Source organism: Pelodiscus sinensis, chromosome 1, assembly GCF_052426305.1.
Source record: "Pelodiscus sinensis isolate ZL-2025 chromosome 1, ASM5242630v1, whole genome shotgun sequence".
Taxonomy (NCBI): domain Eukaryota; kingdom Metazoa; phylum Chordata; order Testudines; family Trionychidae; genus Pelodiscus; species Pelodiscus sinensis.
In genome coordinates, this window is record NC_143052.1 from 156,533,065 (window position 1) to 156,555,351 (window position 22,287).

Below are 22,287 nucleotides of genomic sequence, written 5' to 3' on the forward strand. Positions count from 1 at the left end.
TCTAATCTACATGCCTCTGTCGCCAGAGGCATGTAGTCTAGACATACGCAAAGTGAACTGTGCCTGATCGCAGTGCTGGTGAGCCCTAGGGGATCTGTGTTGCCGTGATGGGAAGCACAATTTCATTTCAGAAGATCATGAGCACGCCAATGTCACTCCAGAAGTCAGAGTGGCTTGCTTGTCCTCATAGGGAACCTTTGCTTTATCCTGCTGTCCTGCTAAGACGACGGAGGCCTCTACTCTCTGTGCACCAGGGAAGCCTACACAGGTGACAGCATCTATAGGAACTTGGGTCCCATACATCTCCCCTGAGTCAGTGGGACAAACCTTCCAAGGGGCTCAAAGTTCCAACCAAAGAGGTGCACACACACTGCTCCAGTGCAGCTGAACTAGGTCCCTTGCCCAAATGCACTTCAGCATTTTTGCCTGGTGCTGGGGAGCTGTACTTTCAAGTCTTCTTAGGCGCCAGGAATTGATGCCGATTCTTGGCAGGAGGGCTCAGATGCCAGGTGAAAGGCTAACTTCATGAGGAAAGTTTGCAGTTTGATATCCTGCTCCTTCTGAGTTTGTGGACATAGGTTCTGTCAAATGTGGCACTTCTTGATGGGTGATTCACCCAAGCACTTGAAACAACTGCCATGGGGATTGCTAACATGAATAGACCTGTTACACTCTGTGCAAGATTTGAACCCAGTGGACTGGGGCAAAGTCCCACTGGGGACTATTATCTAATGACAACTATTTAACTATAAACAATAAACTATTTACACAAAGCCCTAAGACTGAAAGCAATAAAAACCGCTTGCAAAGCCACAGAACTAGGTGCTCCAACTAACCACTAAGATGGTAAAAAGGAACTGAGAGGGCATAGGGCCGGCAGTACCAGATATAACATGATGGGAACATGGCACTCCACAGGACACCAGAGCTGACCTTAGGCATGCACACACCTACCTACAAGGGAATCAACATGAGCAAGCACAAAGCAGAGATGAACTATCAGTACAAACTTTCTACTTGTTAAACTGATCACTTGCAATTGTGACAGGCTGAAAGATCCCAGAGTGCTGTACCTGTAAGTTTCTTAAGGCATAAAGGGGAGTTAGATGACTTAACTTTCTACTGCCTTTCAATGGGATCTGTTTACTTTAATTCCCCTCTGTGACTCTGAAGAATCTTACTCACCAGTCATCTTCCTTATTTGCACAACACCGAGAGCTCTGAGCTCAATAAATATCCAGATATCACTTCACTCTAGGGTTGCCAACTTCATAATATTTTAAAAACCAACACTCCAGCTGGAGTCCTGGAACCTCACCCCACTCACTCCTCCTTGCTGAGGTCCTGCCCTGACCCAAAACCCCACCTCCCATTTGATTCTCTTCCCCCATCTCTGCCTACCTTGATTGGAAAGGACTCATTTACAGAGCTGAGGCTGGGAGGAGGGAAAGACCTGGCATCTCGCTTGCCCACAGGAACTAGACTTTGGGTGTCCAGTCAGTAGATCGACTGGATACTGACAGGTCCCCTTTTCAACTGGATTTTCTGGTAGAAATCAGGCACCTGGCAACCCTACTTCACTCAAATGAATTTCTGCAGTAGAACATAAGAACGGCCATGCAGGGTCAGACCAAAGGTCCATCTAAACCAGGATACTGTCTTCTGAAAGTAGCCAATGCCAGATGCCCCAGGGGGAGTGAGCAGAACAGGGAATCATCAAGTAATCACTCTTCTGTCATCCATTTCCAGTCTCTGACAAAAGCTAGGAACACCATTCCTACCCATCCTGGCTAACTGATGGACCTCACCTCCATGAATTTATCTAGTTGTTTCTTGAACCCTGTTCATGTCCTGGTCTTCACAACCTCCTCTGGCAAGGAGTTCTACAGGCTGACCATGTGATGTGTGAAGAAAAACTTCCTTTTTTATTTTAAACCTCCTGCCTATTAATTTCTTTGGTGACCCCTAGTTCTTATGTTATGGGAACAAGTAAATAACATTACCTTATTCTTTTCCACACCAGTCATGATTTTATATACCTCAATCATATCCCTCCTTTAATCACCTCTCTTCTAAAATGAAGAGTCCCAGTCTTTTTAATCTCTCTTCATGAGACCCGTTCCAAACCCCTAATCATTTGTGTTGTCCTTTTCTGAACCTTTTCCAATGCCAATATATCTTTTTTGAGATGAGGCAACCACATCTGTATGCAGTATTCAAGATGTGGGCCTACCATGTTTTTATAGAGAGAGAATAAGCATGAATGCCATCTAGTCCTGGTGACTTGTTACTGTTAAATTTATCAATTTGTACCAAAACCTCCTCTAATGAAACCTCAATCTGAGACAATTCCTCAGATGTGTCACCTAAAAAGAATGGCTCAGGTTTGGGAACCTCCTTAATATCCTCAGCCGTGAAGACTGAAGCAAAGAATTCATTTAGTTTCTTCACAATGACCTTATCATTTCTGAGTGCTCCTTTGGCATCTCGATCATCCAAGGGCCCCACAAGTTGCTTAGCCGGCTTCCTGCTTCTGATGTACTTAAACATTTTGCTATTACTTTTTGAGTTTTTGGCTAGCTGTTCTTCAAACTCCTTTTTAGCTTTTCTTATTATATTTTTACACTTAGTTTGACAGTTTATGTTCCTATTTTTCTCACTAAGATTTAACTTTCACTTTTTAAATGATGCCTTTTTATCTCTTGCTGCCCCCAAACCTTCCTTTTACTTGGTTAAGCCAGGGAGGCACTTTTTTGTTTCTCTTACTGTGTTTTTTAATTTGGCGTATACATTTAAGTTGGGCCTCTATTACGGAATCTTTGAAAAGTTTCCAAGCAGCTTGCAGGGATTTTAATTTTGTTACTGTACATTACAGCTGGGCTGCTCTACCTAGAGTATGCAGCAATACCTTTGGCGAGATGTGAAGAATGAAATCCAACCATCTGAAGCTGTAAGGGATTATAGATAACTTAAAAACAACAGCCAAAATTGGAACTATACCAAATTTTTGCTGTACTGTAATCAGAATGTTTGGAGATGACTGTTTGGAGATGACTATTTTAGACTTCATTCAAAAAAGATTAACATCAACATGACACTCACTCTCTTTTTATTACTTACTTAAGATAGAAGTCGATGATGACATCATTGAGGAATTCTCCATACTCTAAACACTCTAGATCTTCTCTTGTTACACCCAGTCCTCCTTTTGTAGGTGGGGGAGGATAAACTATCAAGCTAGAGCAAAAGTGATATTAAAACAAATTGAGCAATAGTTTAACTAGCCAATTACAAAAAAAAAATCCTAATGCCCATTATCTAGGAGAAAATCAGACTGAAAGGAACCTTGAGAGGTCATCAAGTCCAGTCCCCTGAAGTCATAGCGCTAGATCAACCACCAATCTTTATAGACTGTATTTTATGCTAGTTCAAGCAGACGTATTGACATGCTCCTAAGATATAAACAATTCTATATCTCTAGTTATCCTCAATCCCATCTCTTCACACAGCTACCATGAAGTTCCCACTTCATGAAGACCTGAAAAACCACCAGCTTTTCTTTACAGTTTGAGCAGATACATTAACCATTGTAGCTACAGATTCTCATATATATACATCCAAGATTTTTGAGATCAATACAAAGTATGCAACATTTGACAGTAAATTACAAAGAAGTTAAACTAATACATATCTTGAAAAGGAATGTTGAAATAATAGGAACAGGAAACGTGATTAGAATGACCACATCCATGTAAATTTTCTAAAAACGAGAGCACTTTTTCTCATTCTATGTATTTTCACAGCGACTCTAAACACATATCAGTACTCAACTAACATTATAATGTGTGTGTAAAACTGAGTTTTTGCACTACTATGGTAATATTGCAAATAACGTAACACTGCAAAACCCAAGTCAATAATTCATTAAAATGACAAACTGACAGTTTCCAAAATTGGGGAGGAGGGCTGTAACTATCAGTAATCTGGTTTTGTATGCAACTAACGCCATATCTAAAAATCTTGTCTCTTATTTATCCTATGTAAAAACATATGTCAGGCAGACATGTGTCTCAGATTTCAGCAGCTTTCTATAAAAACTATTGACAGAGTGGCTTTCTAAACTCTTCACACCAGATGTACAATTTATGGGAAGTAACTTAGCATAGCTCTGAACTTGAAACATTTTGCCATTATTCTTTAAAAGAATAATAGTTAGAGGATCTGGATTTCTTCCAAATATGAACATGGCACACGGAGTCTAAGGAAGTTATTTTTAAATAAATATTCTGCCCCCACCCATTTTTTGACTATGTTAAGCAGATAGACGAGATTCTCAGAAGATGTAATCAGCACTAGTTTCATTTACACCATCATTTATACCATCATTTACACCATCATTTATGAAGGTTTATCTTTGCAGTTAACATTTGCAATGTAAAAACATCGAGGCCAATATTCATGCTAGCTGATTTGAACCGTGAATTGAGCATTTCCACTTCTAATCTCTCATACACAAAATAGCATTAAACTTTCAGCTAAAATGGATTTTAAGTAGGAATACATGGCCACGTTAAATGCTGGTGAACTATGGTTTTAAATTTAATTGGGATATTAGCACGAATCAGACGCTGAAAGCATGTGAATACAAAAGATGAAATCCATAAAAGAAGAGCAGATGTGTTAAGACTAATAGTGACCCTTTGAAATACCAGTGTTATTTTATTTAAGGCTTGGAATAAAGAAATCAAAATAAAAAATAAAATATTAACTTGGTACCATATGCTGCAAATCGAGTATGTAAGAAACACCTGCATGTGACCTTACCTAAGGTCCAATAATTGCCAGTGACATCACTTATTACCTAAGGGTACAAACAAACTCTTCAAGGTTCATTGATAATACCTGCCTGACCTAAGAGGACCTAACCATTATGGGTTAAGCACTCCGAGTTTAGCCCACGTTAAAGTATTTCAGTTAAACTCTTGTAAATGTTTTGTTACTGCTCGAATGTAATAAACTGCTTACTATTTAGGGTTTTTTAGGCATGTTTAAAGAAAATGTATAAATACTATTTGACCTTTGGATTTAATAACAATATTTATGGTTGAATTAGTGTCATAGCAATAATCTGCATAAATAATAATTTCAACAGTGTGTAAAACATAAAGCCTTAAACACAATTAACAAGACCTGCCATGTAGTATGAGAACAGATTAGATATAGCAGGAGCTTGGTGCTAGTTATATTATATACATTGCTACATATTGTTGTAGAATTGCTGTATTAACTGACAAAAACAAGCTTGTGACAAATAATGTGGGTTAAGAAACAGAACTCAGAGAGCTAAATGGCACAAACATGACAGAAAGAAAAACACTTTACTGTGATGCAGAACATTATTTGGAGCCAAATCTTGGCTGCATTGAAATCATTGGGCGTTTTACTGGGAAAGGATTCAGCCCTTACTTCAAGTATTTTTTAATTTTTAGTGAGATGATCTTAACATTAATACATTGAGCTTAAGCCCCCTTTTTGCCCATTGACAATGAGAACTGAGACACTAAAGCAAAGTGCAGAGCTTAGAGTAGAAACATGTTCACATGTAACATAGCACCATTCACCCAAAAAACTGAAAGTAATTTACGAACATTAAGTCATTACTTTATTCTAGCTATTTACTTATGCAATTTACATCCATGTGCTTTTTCTTGCTCATTTAAATAAAGCATACATACTTCTGAACTGGTCCTGTTTCTTTTATTTCTTTCCATTCATCGTCTGATTTAGATGAGAGCGAAATGGAATAGCTACCACGATTTTGCTTCTGCAACAGAGCATAACTCGGCCTGGTGACATTTACTTTTGGTTCCTGATGGCAGAGAGAAAAAAATTCTAACCAAAAAAATCATCTTTATTCATAAGTGAACACACAGCAGACTGGAAGTAAAAAAAAAAAACCCATAAGTACATTTTGCAGTCTACAATAACTCTTCATTTAATATTCAATTCATCCATTATACCTTCATATTTTGTTCTTCTCCTTTTGCCAAAAACAGAATATAACACTAGCATGCAACATACGCATTTCAGTGATAAATGCACCTTTGAGCCAAAGCGCGCACACACCAAAGGCAGAAGTTGCCACCTATAAAGCAGCTCTCTCTTCAAAATGGTTTACAAACATTAGTCAGCCATGTGAGTTGGGCAGTACTATCCCCTCTTTTTTGAAAAGGTAACAGAAGCAAAAAAGATACGGCTAGAACAGTACTCCCAAACTTTTCAATGCCCAAGATCACTTTATTAATTTAAAAGCGACCCAAGATCTACCCTGCCCCTTACCTGAAGTGCTGCCCCTTCCCCAAAGCCCTGCACTGCCCACTTCATTCCCCCGCTCTTCACAACTTGCTCCCCCACACACGCTTTAACCAGCCTAGGGCAGGGGCTGGAGTGCAGCCTCGGTGAGTGTGGGAGCAAGGTCAGTGCTAGGACAGTTGTGCAGGAGACATGGGGATGCCAACTTAGAGTGGGCTCAAAGCTGGGGTGCTGGCTATAGGAAGGGGCTGTACACTGGTGTACAGCCTCTCACCAGGTGGGCATGTGCCACCGGCAGTTCATGACTGATGGTGCAGCGAGGCTGGGGCAGGCTCCCTGCTGGTGTCCCGCACCACTCCAGAAGAGGGGACAATGTGGTTCTGTGGCCCCAGGGATGAGGGGCTTGAGGCATGTGTTGCCCCTTTTTCCCCAACAGCTCCCACTCACCACAGTTCCCTGTTTCTGGCCAACGGGAGCTTAAGGGGATTATGCTTGCAGGCAGGAGCAGTGTGCCAAGACTTCTACACTCCCCCCTCCACATGAGGCCACAAAGACATACTCTGTGTCCACTCCTGGGAATGGTTCAGTGGCATGGAGCAAGCGGGGAGCATACTGATCACAACAGACTGGGAGACTCTCCAGGATCAAGCAGCCAATCACAATTACTGGCGACCACTGGGCTAAAATGTCAGCGGTGCTGAGTATCCCGCAGGCTTCAATGGGAGCAGCAGTCACTGGACCCATCAAGACTAAGTCACCAAAGGCTACCGAGCCATCACAAAAGCAAAGAGCAAAACAGATGAATTCTAGGCTTCTAGTTTTGTACTCAAACCAACCTACCCTTCCTTTATCCCTATTGCTACTGTATAGAATGTGTCTATTAGGGAACTGACCAAGCCCCAAATGTCAAAAATTTCAACTTCAAAATTTTCCCTCAAAGAGATGCATATTAGGGCCAGACTCCCCAATAAATAGTGGCCTACAATGGCTTGCATACCTAGAAGCAGAAGGCAGGAATGGGATCTTTGTATTTACTTCTCTGAATGCAAGAACCATGATTCTGATTAGCTCTTGCATAGGTTTTGTATCACGGGAGAAAGCCCCTTGAATTCTCCTCCTCTGCACCCTAATGGGACAATCTATCAATTATGTAGACTGTAAATATTGCCTTATTATGAAGTATAAATTAACAAATGTTATCAATTCTTAAGTATGCATACAGATATTTTTATCTTCTGTGTGTAACTGAAAATGGCTTGATTTCTCTAATGGCACTAGGTGACTTCACTTCAATAAATCATTTGAGAATCATGTATATACCTGAGGTAGGGGGTCCATGAGAACCGAAATGCTGTCCTTCTGCAGCTGCTGCTGAAACGAAGCCTGGCAACAATTCATAAAGGAGCTCTCTTCAGGCGACAAGTCCTTAAACAAAGGTAATGCATGCTTCCAAGACAAGAAGTCAGACAGATCTGGTGACCTGTTTTTCCTGCTCACTTCCGCAATCACCTCATTCAGCTTAATCTGTTCTCTTTCCGTGAGCGGTTGGAAGAGTTCAAGGAAAATGAATTCATTAGATTTGGCTGTAAGAAGAAAAAACATTAACTGATCATTAACTGAGACTGACAAGACATGGCAGAAGTTAACAACAATTTCACAGAATATAACTGTCAGACCTGAGCGCTCATTTGCTGAAACAAGTTAGTATTTACATTTCAAAAATTTTAAATTACCAAATACAGTAAAAACTTTTATTCAATCCTGTACTAACTGGAAAGCTCTATAAACTGGTATTTGTAATCTTCATATAAGATTATTGTGAGGTTGGCATGGCGCTGGCAGGCTCCCTATCTGGCTCTGTGTAACTTCCCAGAGGTGGTGACATGTTCCTCCACCTAGAAGCAACAGGAATTGCCACAATGAGTGCCAAGTGCAGGAGGGAGTGCGGGGGGTAGGCTCTGAAAGGAAGGTTAGGTATGTGACGGGTTTTGGGGTGCTGGATCCTGGAGACACTGACCTTGGGCAGCTCCCTGCAAGCAACAGCCAGTCCCTGCTTCTCCTAGGCAGAGGTGTGGCCTGGCAACTCTATGCGCTGCTCCACCCACGGGCGCTATCTCTGCACTTTCTACCAGAGGCAGTTACCAGCTGATAGGAGCTGCAGAGTAAGTACTTGTGGCAGAGCAGGGGCAGCACACCTAGGAGCAAGCTTCAAAGGTCGCTACTTGCAAGGAGCTGCCCAAAATGAGCACCCCTCAGATGCAGCACCCCCCAACTCTCCTGCACCTAAACTCCCTCCCAGAGCACATGAAACAAACTCCCTTCCTCACTTCAATTCTCTCCCTCTTAATTAAGCAGATTTTTTCCACTTACCAGCACCTCCCATTTCCCCAATATGCCAGATAAAAAAAGCTTTTACTGCAAATATACTTTAAATAGATACAAAACAGCCAAGCATAAAAAAAAATCTTAATAGTTCCTCCTTAAGGCTTCTTGTTAAATGATAATGCCTCACAATAATCCAGGCTGATATTCATAACTGCCTACTGGCTTCTTAAACTTACAATTACCATTAGTTTCAATGCATATAAATTCCCTAAGCAATTTAGCCTTAATTACTAAGTCTGGTCATCACTAATGCCTAGCTCAATGGAACCCATTCAGGGTATCATTAAGCAATTACAACCTGTACTTGAAGGGGACTGCATCCTAAAAGAAATCCTTCCCGAGTCCCCTTTTCTGGCCTTCAAACAATCCTCCACCCTTATCATAAGAATTAAGCATGCCGCCGAACAGACACACCAACTCCAAGTAGCACCAGACCATGCCAGAACAAGAAAAGCAAAACATGTAGGCATATCTACACAGAAACAACGATCCACATCCTCCACAACACATCTTTCAAGATCAGTGGGTCTTAAACACACCTATTACAACATATGGCATACACCTCATCCAGTGCACTAAATGTTCCAACAACACTTATGTGGGTGAAACCAGACAATCTCTATGCTCTGAAATGAACTCACATAGGAAAATGATACAGACAAAAATACCATATCACCTGCTAGTAAGCAATCACTCTATATCTGAGACCTCTCAATCTTCAATCTCAAAGGAAACCTGCACACTACTTTCTGAAGAAGAACCTGAGAGCATAAGCTCACATTTGTGCTGGACAGTAAAAATCATGAACGGAAGGGAGACAATGGATTTATTGTTTATTACAGCAATTTATCCCACTAACAACCTGTACCTACCCATGCTGCTTTTCTCCCCCTTTCCCTTCCCCCTTCCCATTACAGGATGAATGTTATCAAGGGATTCACCTTGAATGGCCCCTTCAAATATGCGTTAATGATTTACACTAAACAATCTGTTCCACCTTTTATTAGCTGTGAAACTGTGTTTCCTGGAAAAGCTCTGTGTAGCTCAAAAGCTGGTTTCTCATCGAGACATTGGTCCAGTGAAAGACACTACCTCACCCACCTTGTCCCTGTCTATACTGTGATTAAAAACCTGTCACTGGCTTGGGCCAACTGATTCTGGCTCAGAGTGCTTGGGCAGCAGAGCTGTTTTAACTGTAGTGTAGGCATCCAGAATTGGGCTGGAACCTGAACTCTGGGACACTTCCCCCTTGTAGGTCCAAGAAGTCCTCTGGGTACCTCTCTATACATCAACTACTATAGCAACACAATGGCACCGCTCCAGCTGCGCTGCTGTAGCACTTGAGTGAACGTCTCCCATCAGCGTAAGTAATACATCTCCCTAAGGTCAACAGGCGAATTCCAATGCTGTCAAGGGCAGTGGTTAGGTCAGTTTAAAAAATACATCTCTCACAAGTATGGATCTCTCTCTCCCTCACACCTCCCCCCCCAAACCAGATAGCTAAACAGACCGAATTTCCTGATGGGGAGGCGTCACTCAGTCTCTAACTTTACAAAATTACTATTCCAAGCACAAAAGCTAATGCTTACTCTAAATTCTCTTTCTATGTAGAAGGAAAAACATTTATGGATTAGAAGTATTACCAAAATTCAGGGAACACTTATACACTACAGTTTCAACAATGATCACACAGGAGCAGGGTAAATTTGATTTAAATCACTTGTCAGGAAGACTATTTAGTCATGGTTTTCTACATAAGAGTGCATTTTTGTTGATGGTCATAACTTTAATCCATATTCTTCACAACTCAAAGATAGATGGAGGTTTCATTTTTAGAAGGTACACACTATACATTTTTAAACAGTGATTTATTTTGAAAAAACTTTTCACATTAGTTATGCAACTACATCATAAAGTGAATGATTGTTTGGTTATTTCATTTACCAAAGATAACTGAAGCAGATATTTATGAAGTCACGGGAAGGTGAACTATCTCCAAATCAACGGGTTAATCATTAATATTTGGAGGATCTTCTTGCTATGCCTTAGTAAGAGGAGAACATCACCATTCAGACATTTAAATTGCTTTAACTAAAACAACATAGTTATGTATTCTGGATTTTTTTTTCTTCAACAGCAAACAAAATATATTAACAAAACAAGCATATGAATTTTTGGGGAGAATCCAAACATTCACGTTTTTTAAAATCAAGTTTGTTTTTATTAAAATTGTTTTTAACTAAATAGCTATATGACTTTTTAAAAAAACAAAAATTAAATTGATGTATCAGCCAGGTCAACGTAAGAAATGTAAAGTATTAACTTGTATTCATTGAACTGACTGAAACTGCACTTTTAGAGAGAGGTAAGGGCTTGACTCTGTGTACACAAATATGCAGAAGGTCAATAGGGCTGCAGTCTGTTATTTCTCATCTCTACATATTATTCATTTCTTTATAAACATTTTTGCTGTTAACAAGCATGTTCTCTCTGGAGACACAAATTCATAGTATGAGGACTGAAAAACTAGGCATTTCTAACGGTATCTCCTAAACTAAGCATTGAGTCCCATTGGGTAGATAAAAAGATTAACCTAAACAATCTATACTGATGCTTCTGCAACCCCATAACTTTGGATCCCTAATCCAAGTACTATTGGAACTCATTTAAAAGACTTCTAAACATTACAAGAATTAGAATTTATAATTCCTATTCCATGATAAGGTATCTTTGAGCTGTGACGTATCTTAATTAAAATGGTCTTTATATATGTTTGTCCATCACAAAGCATTTTATCCACAAAAAAAAAAGGGAGGGGGGATTTCTTTTAAAAACATTGATTTTTATCCACCCTGGTCAGTAGCTTGTTGTTTATGAGTCAAAATATTGTGGATTTGGACCAGACTTGAAAGATTAGCTGTGTCACTTCAGCTATTGACTTTTACCCTATTTCCTTTCTTGTAGCAAAGAGCGATATGGTTCATCATCTCCAAGGCAGGAGTTGATAAATGAAACAAATTATTCTCTCATTCCTGCATTATAAACTCTCTGAATATATGAAGGAGAATTATATTCCCACATTACCTCTTACATAGCATTATAGAGGTGTTCTATAACAAAGACAATCCCAGCCCAAAAGATCATTTAAACAAGTGAAGTCATCTATGTGCATTTGACCTCGTCAGATTTTTCTCTTTTTGTCCAGCAAGATTGCACCACAGTGTTACATCATCATTAGAAGAATCAATATAGCTCCCGCTATCTTCCAAGATATTCTTCTTACACATTCACCACCAGAAGACAGAATCCCTAGAGAACACCATACCTACTCTCAGGGTACGTCTAGACTACCGCGTTTTGTCGACGGAAGTTTTGTCAACAGATACTGTCAACAAAACTTCCGTCGACAATTTGCGTCCAGACACATGGAGTTCTGTCGACAAAGCAAGTCGCTTTGTCGACAGAACTCCGTAGTCTGGATGCAGTGTTACAGGCAATAACACCTTCTGTCGACAGAGTTCTGTCGACAGAAAGTGTTATGCCTCGTAAAATGAGGTATACCAGCGTCGACAAATCCGCGGAGTTCTGTCGACATTATGTCGACAGAACTCCGCGGTAGTGTAGACGCTGGTATTGTTTTGTCGACAAAAGTCCACTTTTGTCGACAAAACTAGGTAGTCTAGACACACCCTCACAGAGATACTTATGATAGTCAGCATGACTCAAAGCCATCTGTGATGGAGCAGAGAAACCTCCAGCAGAAAAGGGATTAAAAAGAGAGTTTATGGGTCCAACTAGCCCTGCCCTGCTATACCTACAGCGAACGACAGGCCTGCAGCAGGAAGGAGAGACACACTCAGTCTCAGTTTAGAGCTGACCAGCAAAGAGAGGCAGGAGGTAGCTCTACCTCTCTACATGAGGGGTGATTCAATACAAGCTTAGCAAGCGCAACAATCATTGGGAGAGAAACCACATGTCCCTGAGCAAGAAAGAATGTTGAAAAGACTGGGGAGCATCCAGCAGTGAGTGAAATGTGATAATTTGACTGTAAAAGACACTGAAGAGCTGGGACATTCCAGCCTTACGTCTTCACCCAGACAGAGGAGCCTGAGTTTGTGGCATGATGCCACAAAAGTTCCACTAAGGGGTGATACTACAGATGAACCACAGCAAATTATTTGGACTACTGGAGCAAGTCCCAAACTGAAGGGACATAAGTAAGAAGTATCTTAGAACAGCAGACTTGGACCCTGCCAAAGTTGCTTTACATACAGCCCAAGACCCCCTACTACACTCCCTTACAAGCTGAGACCCAGATGCAAGTGGAGGACAGACATTTTGCAGCCTAAAATGAGAACCAGGCACTTCTGCTGCCTGCTCAGAGAGCAAAGGGACCAGAAGAAGTTGGATTGCTAACCAGTTGGTTGTTAGGCATTCTGAGCACACTATCACACCATCCATATGCAGAATACAATGTTGCACAGTTCAAAGATTTATTTCTGTATTTTTACATGATTTTTCACTAATTCCAATGAGCTTGGTCTATCCCATTAATTTGTTGAAAATTTTCATTATGTTTACTTCCCCTTTTAAGGAAAGCTAACTAAACAAAATTTTGAGAAAGCAAAACTGACCATTTTTTCCCTTTAAATAATTAATCATCTCCTGTTTCTCAGACATTTAAATCTGAAATAGCCACCTGATTGCTTATACATAGCAATTTTTTTCATCATGTCTTCAAGGGGCCAGTTAATCCCATCATACTCACATGGTTTGCTTAAAACTGACTTTTCTAATTGGGCTTCGATCTTTTTTACGTAGTCTGCAGACAGCCAAAGGAAAATGAAAGTGTTACTCCTTGAAGAGTGACAGTCTTCATTACTCCTCCACAGGCCAAACTTTCTTAGGTGTACAGTATCCACTGACAACTCTATATTCTTATTAAGAGCCACTGTAGGAAACAGGATTTAAGAGAAGCAGATCTTACCATGGAGATACATGCACAAATACATTACATATTAAAATGTACAAAACAGAAGTCAAGTGCCATCGTATCAAACTTGTGCAGCATGAGTAGTATGTGAAGACACCTACTTTTCCAAGACCTGCACCCTAAACAGAAGGTTACAGAGATTACAAAGGTTACACAAAGTTAATACAAAGGCACAAATATAGAAAAGTGAGATTGTTTATAGAAGTTCTAACATTTTCCCTAAAAAAAGGTCTAGTTATATTAATTCTCTAGCTATTACATTTCAATTCCATTGTATCAGAAACTCCATTCTCCTATTTTCAGTCATTGTATCTGTCAATTAAGAATGGCACAGTAACATATCCTACAAACAATTATTATACCTGCCACATCATAACACTCTGAACAATCGACTTAACATTAAAATACTGGTTTATACTATTCTATCTTTAGTTGATTAAATAATTTCCTTTAACTTAATATGTAACATTTCTCGGGCTGCAAAAAGTTTGCCTCTGCTTAACTTCGTACCATTTACTTGAATGAATCTACTTGCGTTTAAAATTAAGCATATGCTGCTTAAGTCTCTGAAAGATCAAGACTCAAGACAGAATGATGATGGACACGTTATAAATATCACAGATGTTACTGAAATAGTTGAAAGCTACTAAGCTATTATTTACTGTATCATAAAAACTCTCTCACTTTGGTCTAAATGTTATATTACAAATAATGAAAGAGGGAAAGTGCTTGGCAGAATAGGAAGTTATTCAAAATGTTTTCACAGAAATGTGTTAGTATTTTGCAAATGGTTTTGTTAAGAAGAGACCATGACACAATACAGTATCTTACCTTCAAATGGGATATTAATATATCTTGTAGTAAACTAAAAAGAAAAAAGAAAACAAAAAATAGTTTATTTTTCAACATTTTTCCTTACAATTAAAATATTTTTATTTCTGTACATTCCTCTTTCTGCTTAGCTGAATAAGCTAAAAGAATAAATGTTTGATTTAAGAATATTTAAGAACTTCTTGTCAAAAACATTTTGCCTGGTGTCTAGGATTAGTCTGGGGGGCAGTCTAGGGTTAGACTCTGAAAACCGTACTAAGGAATCTAAACACCAGTAAACCCATATTCAGATATCTCAGCATCTCAAATCTCTATGGAGTAAATGGTAGCAAGCAAGGTGGCCAACTCTCCTAAGAACCTGGTCACTTTTAAGTACATGCCTAAATATGAATATTGGAGCCTAATCCTAGCACTAAAACATAACGTTTTTTGTAGTTGTCTTATACAAGTAATTTTAGAACTTTTGTATTACCAATCACATGGTGATACAGTTCTGCAAGTTACACATCTTAAGACTTTTTCCCCTAAATCTACTCAGAATATGTAGAAGCTCGATAGATTGCCATACTGTAATGTATTGTAGAAGTCTAATGAAATAAAGCCTTGCCACAAAAATCTGAACCATAATTTGTGACTTTCCCTAGAAACAGTATACATAGCCAGAATTTAACATTTGTATCTTAACAGTTTAATTCTTAGCATTTAGATTGGGAAGGAGAAGAAAACTGAGGGGTAAGTTTATAGGATAAGAGTATTATTATTTCAACAAGATTTTTTTAATCTGCTTCACAGGGCACTTTAGCAATGGGAACAGATGAAATTATTACTAAGGAATGCCCTGCATTTATAACCGGAATTGAAAACTGAGATGTTTTTAAAATTGCAGTATATACACTGAATCTGGTCTTGGAGTTGCAGAAATCCAACTATCTTGTAACATGCCTGGGGTATGGATTAATCTGTTTCTTGGTTTATACTTTCTATAACATTATAACCCTTTCTCTCGCTCTATTAAGATGTGGGTGCTGTTTTAATGCTCTGTGCTTTGAAACTACCTTTTAAAGAGATGCACTCTATATCTTAAGTTTTAGAGCACATGGTCTATCTGGGATACAAACATTAAGAGTTCATGTGTTGTAAGATCTGCAGTATTCCAGGAAAACACGATCGCTTTTGGTTTCAATAGACACTATGGCTACATCTACACTGCCGGTTTTGCAGGCAGAGTATGCAAATGAGATCAGTGCAGATTAGCATATTGCTGCACCTCATTTGCATAATTTATGTACACCATTTTGCTGAAAAAAAGAAGGTTGGACTTTTTGTTTTTGTGCAAAAACCCTGTTTTCCGCAAGATTCTTATGCCTTTCCACACTACTATTTTTTTGGCGCAAAAATGGTGTGAATAAATTATGCAAATGGAGTATGGTGATATGCTAATCTATGCCTCATTTGCATAGTCACTGCTGGCAAAACTGGCAGTGTAGACAAAACCTGTGTGTGACCAGGTCAGTTTTTGCTTTCCTGCTATGATTTTAAAAAACTGTCTCGGCCTGATTTGTAATAGAATGCAAGTACTTTGTCTATTCATATGCGTCTTGCTGTCTGAAAACTTCAGAGCATGGATTCCTTGGAAAACATTAATAGTGCTCCAGTTCACTGAATGGAACACATCAGTACAACAGATAGGAAGCAATAAGTTACACGGATATCTCTTGATCAAAACCACTGGTTGGAGAGAAAGGTAGGTCTAATTTCAGAATTACCAGTCATCTTTATGGATCTTTCATCCTCTGAAGTCCATTCATAATATGCAGAACTTGACAGGTTTTATTTTTAAAGCCAAAGACTCATTACAGTAATAAGATGACAACTTACCGTAACATAACCTGTTGATGTTCCTTTTATATTTCCTATATACAGTGTAGCAAGCTTAATATCTAATGCTGGCCCTATCTGTTTACTGCATGCGTCACAGGAAGGTAAGTCTGTGGAAGAGTCATCTTCAAGTGGTACAGCTGGAACCTATACAATAAGAAATATTTTAATATAATGCTTGAAATGTGTTCTTAGCCCTAACCTCAAGGTATTATCCCCCTGCAGATGAGAGAGTTGTTTATACGAGTTATGTATCTTGTAATAAGGAAAAGCTGTATGGAAAAATAAGTTATTATAAGGAACCAGTTCTGGAGTTTATGTTCTCAATGGGTGAGAGGCAGCTTACTTTTCCTAGTTTGTGCCACTTTGTCAATATGTAGTAGTGCTCTTTCAACGCCATCTCTTTATAAACTAATCTAACCCAAAATAAGACCCGTAAATCACAGTAATAGCTAATATCCCTTTTTCCACATCAAACCCACAGAATCCATCTTAAGGCCGACATTCAAGACATGATGCAATTAGGGCACTTGCACAATTTAAAAAATCAATCACTATTAATTTCACTATTAAACAACAGAATACCATTAATTTAATTTTTTGGTATCTTCTACATTTTCAAATATATTGATTTCTAATAAAATACAGATTAAAGTGTAAAGTGATCACTTTATTTTTATTACAAATATTTGCACTATAAAAAATGCGAAATATTTTCAATTCACCTAATGTAAGTACTGCAGTGCAATCTCTTTATCATGAAAGAACCATGTACAAACATTTGAGTGCAATGTAAAACAAAGCCTACAAGTCCATTTGTTCCTACTTTTTCGTTCAGCCAATTGCTCATACAACTGTGTTTACATTTCCAGGGTACAATTCTGCCTGGTTCTTGATTACAGTGTTTACACCAGAAAGGGAGAACAAGAATTTGTGTGGCACTGTTGTAGCTAGGGACTAGGGATGCAATGCTTACCAGTTATAGTTAACCAGCAGCCACATGGGCAGGGGACTGCTCCACTCTGACTGAGCTGGACCTCTTGTGCCGCATGCGGGGGGCACTCCAGTCCTACCAGACTGGAGCAGCTCTCTGCCCACCCACGGTGTGGCATGGTAGGCATGGCTGGGCTGGATCACCCCCTGGCTGCAGTGGGGGCGGGAGGGGCCACTCCAGTCCAGCCAGCCTACCAAGCCATGCCACAGGTGGGGGGGGCACTCTAGCCCAGCTGGAGCTGTCCCTACCCCCACCTGTCCCCATTTAAGCAGTTAACCGGTTAAACATTATGTTACAGGTTACCTCATTACATGGGATTTTACATCCTTACTGGGGACACAAGATATTTACATATCAGATGTGTTAAGATTCACGTGTCCCTTCATGCTTCAACCTGCATTCCAGAGGACATGCATCCATGCTGATGATGGGTTCGGTTAGATAACAATCCAAAGCAGGGCACTCTGATGTGTGTTTATTTTCATCATCTGAGTCAGATGCCACCAGAGTGAAAATGATTCTCTTTTTTGGTGCTGTAGTTTCCATATTGGAGTGTTGCTTTTTAGATTTCAAATAGCATGCTCCACACCTCAACCCCCTCAGATTTTGGAGGATTGGGCCACTAGAAATCTCATGAGATTCAACAAAGACAAGTGTAGAGTCCTGCACTTGGGACTGAAGAATCCCAAGCATAGTTACAGGCTGGGGACCAACCAGTTAAGTAGTAGTTCTGCAGAAAAGGACCTGGGGATTACAGTAGATGAGAAGCTAGATATGAGTCAACAGTGTGCCCTTGTAGCCAAGAAGGCTAATGGCATATTAGGATGCATTAAGAGAAGCATTGCCAGCAGATCCAGAGATGTCATTATTCCCCTTTATTCGGCTTTGGTGAGGCCACATCTGGAGTATTGTGTCCAGTTCTGGGCCCCCCACTACAAAAAGGATGTGGACGCATTGGAGAGGGTCCAGCGGAGGGCAACCAAAATGATTAGGGGGCTGGAGCATATGACCTACAAGGAGAGGCTGAGGGACTTGGGTCTGTTTAGTCTTCAGAAGTGAAGAGTGAGGGGGGATTTGATAGCAGCCTTCAACTTCCTGAAGGGAGGTTCCAAAGAGGATGGAGAGAGGCTGTTCTCAGTAGTGACAGATGGCAGAACAAGGAGCAATGGTCTCAAGTTGTGGTGGGAGAGGTCCAGATTGGATATTAGGAAAAACTATTTTACTAGAAGGGTAGTGAAGCATTGGAATGGGTTACCTAGGGAAGTAGTGGAGTCTCCATCCCTAGAGGTATTTAAGTCTCGGCTTGACATAGCCCTGGCCGGGTTGATTTAGATGGGATTGGTCCTTCCTAGAGCGGGGGGCTGGACTTGATGACCTTCTGGGGTCTCTTCCAGTTCTATGATTATATGATAAGGGGATGGTTGGATGAAATAACATGATCTTGGTAACTAATTGACCATTCATTATCAGTTGGAAATAGGTCAATGGAGGGATGATAGGAGTTGCTATAGGGAACTTTCTGGGTGTCTGGCTGGTGAGTCTTGCCCACATGCTCAGGGTTTAGCTGATCGCCATATTTGGGGTCGGGAAGGAATTTTCCTCCAGGGTAGATTGGCAGAGGCCCTGGAGGTTTTTCGCCTTCCTCTGTAGCATGGGGTACAGATCACAGCTGAAGGACTCTCTGCATGTTGGGTCCTTCAAAGTATTTGAATGCTTCAATATCTTTGATATAGGTGAGAGGATTATTCTAAGAGGGGTGGTTGAGATTCTGTGGCCTGCACTGTGCAGGGGGTCAGACTAGATGATCATAATGGTCCCTTCTGACCTTAAAGTCTATGAATCTTAAACCTGGGGTAAAGTGCTGAAGTTTTCTTTGAGACAGAATACAGGTAAAACAGAGCAGGAGACATACAGTCACAAATTTAATTAACACTTTGTATTTTTTAATGCGCATCATCAGCATGGAACCATGTTCTCTGGAATGGGGGCCGAAGGGGACATATGAAAGTTTAGCATATCTGTCATGTAAATACCTTGCAATGCTGGCTACAAAAATGCCATACGAAGAGGAAGTTACCTTGGTGCAGTAACGACAGTTCTTCGAGAAGTGTGTCTCCATGGGTGCTCCACTGTTGGTGTTGGGTCGTTCCGGTGCTGCAAATCTGAGTTTTCATGAGCAGCAGTCAGTTGGACCGCATGTGTCTTTTGATGTCTTTCATGGTCTGGCTCCCTCCAGTTCCTCAAGTGCACCCCAGTATCTGTAAAATATAGTTAAGAGACTCCAAAGCTGGGAGGACGACGGGTAGTGGAGTACCCACAGGGACACACATCTCGAAGAACCATTGTTACTGCACCAAGGTGAGTAACTTCCTCCTCTTCGAGTGACGTCACAGTGGGTTTTCCACTGATGGTGACTGTGTAGCAGCAGTACCCGAGTATAAGACAGGTAACAGAGTCACTGATTACTCACAGTCGAGAGCACTGCAGACGCTACCGCAGAGTCAGCAGATCACTTATGAGAAAATGCATAATGTTTCATAAAGGTATTGTTGGTGGACCATGTGGCCGCTCAACAAATATCTTTAAGACGAACTCCATGAAGGAAGGCTGTAGAGGTTGCCAAAGCTCTCGTAGAATAAGTTCTCAGTTTCTTTGGCAGTGGTGTATACCGTATAGCATAGCACTTTTTAATGCAAGTAACAATAATGTTTGAGATTTGTTGTGATGAAAGGAATTAGCCTCTACAGCATTCTGCTACTGAAATTATTAGGCTGTCTGTTTTGGAAAGGTTCAAATTGTCTAAACAGAAGGCAAGTGATCTACGCAAGTCTAGGGAATGAAGCAGGGCCTTTCGACCACTCACATGTGGCTTGGAATAGAAAGGTGGAAGTACAATTGGCTCGTTTATATGGAAATCTGAGCAAGCCTTTCAGATAAAGGATGGGTGTGGATGCAGTGTGATTTTTGTCCTTGATGAAGATGGTGTTTGGTGGCACTGCCATTAGGGCTGCTATTTCTCCAACTCTGCGGGCAGAGGTGATAGCTAGTAGAAATGTAACTGAGTATCATCATTGTAAGTGGAGCAGTTGCCATTGGCTTGAAGGGAGCACAAGTAAGAGTGTCAAGAACCAGCCCTGAGTTCCACACAGGTTGTGGTAGTCTACCTGGAAAATATAGATTGGAGAGGCCTTTGAGGAACCTCCTGGTGGTACGATGGGCAAACACAGAAGAAACATCAACTGAGCTGTGGAATGCAGTGATTGCTGCTAGATGTACTTTCAAGGATGGTAGGGCTAACCCTGTTTCTTTTCATTGAAGGATATAGTCTAAAATGAGGTGTAAAGGTGCCGTATGTGGATCCAGTTTCTTAGCAGTGCACCAAGATAGGAATCTGCACCACTTTTGAAGGTAAGTACATCAAGTGGTTTGTTTCCTACTATGCAATACAATCTCTCTCACTTTGCCCGAACAGTGGAGTTCATCTTCTTGGAACCAACAATGAGCCAGGCTGTCAACTGCAGCGTATGGGGTTGAGGATGAATTAAGAGTCTCGTTGTTCTGGGTTAGGAGATTGGGATATATGGGAAGGTGATAAAGTGGTTGAGGAGACATCTGAAGATAGGGAAACCACGTTTGTTGTGCCCATAATGGGGTTATGAGAATCACTGTTGCACCCTGTCTGTTGATTTTCTCAAGAACTCTTGGTATGAGTGGTGTGGGACAAAAGGCATATAGGAGAGGGCCCCTCCAATGGAGAAGAAAGGCATCCCCTAGAGATCCATGTCCTATGCTGGCTCTGGAACAGTATTGCTGGCATTTTGTATTCTCGTGTGAGGCGAAGAGGTCTATCTGTGGATGACCCCCAGTGACTGCAAATGGGCTGGAAAATGTGCCAGTGAAGCTCTTATACGTGGTCTGGGGCAAAATGTCTGCTGAAGGAATCTGCTAACTCACTGTTAACCCCCGGTAAGTAGGAGGCTGTCAGTGTAACTGCATTGCGGATGCACCAGTTCCATAACCGGATTGCCTTGGCGCACAAGGAGTGAGAACGAACACCACCCTGTCGATTTATGTAATACATTGTGGAAACATTGTCGGTAAGTATCTTCACTGTGGTTCCTCGGATGTGCGGCAGAAAATGCCTGAATGCATTTGCAATTGCCCTAAGTTCCAATAAGTTGATGTGCAAAGTAGGTTCCTTGGTCATCCATAGACCTTGGATGGACATGTCTCCCATATGAGATCCTTATCCTATGAGGGAGGCATCAGTAGTAGGTAGGGTGTGTGGTAGGTTGATCCCAAATGAAATGAGATTCCTGCAAGTAAGTTGTGTTGCTCAGTCCATCACTTCAGAGATGCTATAATGTTGGTAGTTACGGACACTTGTCTGAGTACATCTCGCTTCCAGTGGGTGTAAACGGAAGCAAGCCAGAGTTGAAGACAGCGAAAGTGAAAACTTGTATGAGCAACCACGTAAGTTATAGCTGCCATATGACCCATGAGCTGAAGACAGGGTAAGTATTGTGATAGAAATGTAGCCGAGTTAGTCTGGGGTAGTTGAAGCAAAATGCAGGACAATGTAGCACTTTAAAGACTAACAAGATGGTTTATTAGATGATGAGCTTTCGTGGGCCAGACCCACTTCCTCAGATCAAATAGTGGAAGTGGTAAGTATTGACGCTCTAGGGCTGTTTGTGAGAGTAAATATGAGGTCTTGGATTGCTCAGAATCATCACTGTGGTAGGTACACTCTTGCCATGGTGGAGTCCAGGTGGGCTCCAATGAACTCTAAGGTTTGTGTAGGTAGAAGCTACAAAAAGGTCCCTGACGAGGAAAGGGAACGGTGGGGAGTAGTGCTACAAAGGGCATGGTGTAGTCTGATGACACCATCTCT

At 40.7% G+C, this 22,287-nt stretch overlaps 1 protein-coding gene across 6 annotated transcripts in view; it reads right to left on the reverse strand.

Moving 5' to 3' along the window:
• The window catches only part of SENP7 (SUMO specific peptidase 7), an 88,881-nt gene that overhangs the window by 17,084 nt on the left and 49,510 nt on the right, over nt 1-22,287 (reverse strand). For all 6 annotated transcript variants that reach the window (XR_012897467.2, XM_075907664.2, XM_075907679.2 and 3 more), the window contains 6 exons: nt 16,400-16,546; nt 14,522-14,555; nt 13,466-13,648; nt 7,633-7,895; nt 5,736-5,869; nt 3,121-3,237 (listed from right to left, as the gene is read on the reverse strand). Coding sequence is in view for 5 of the 6 variants with exons in the window: in XM_075907664.2 (XP_075763779.2) it covers nt 3,121-3,237; nt 5,736-5,869; nt 7,633-7,895; nt 13,466-13,648; nt 14,522-14,555; nt 16,400-16,546 (878 nt within the window). In the remaining variant the exon portion in view is untranslated. The remainder of the gene's footprint in view (nt 1-3,120; nt 3,238-5,735; nt 5,870-7,632; nt 7,896-13,465; nt 13,649-14,521; nt 14,556-16,399; nt 16,547-22,287) is intronic.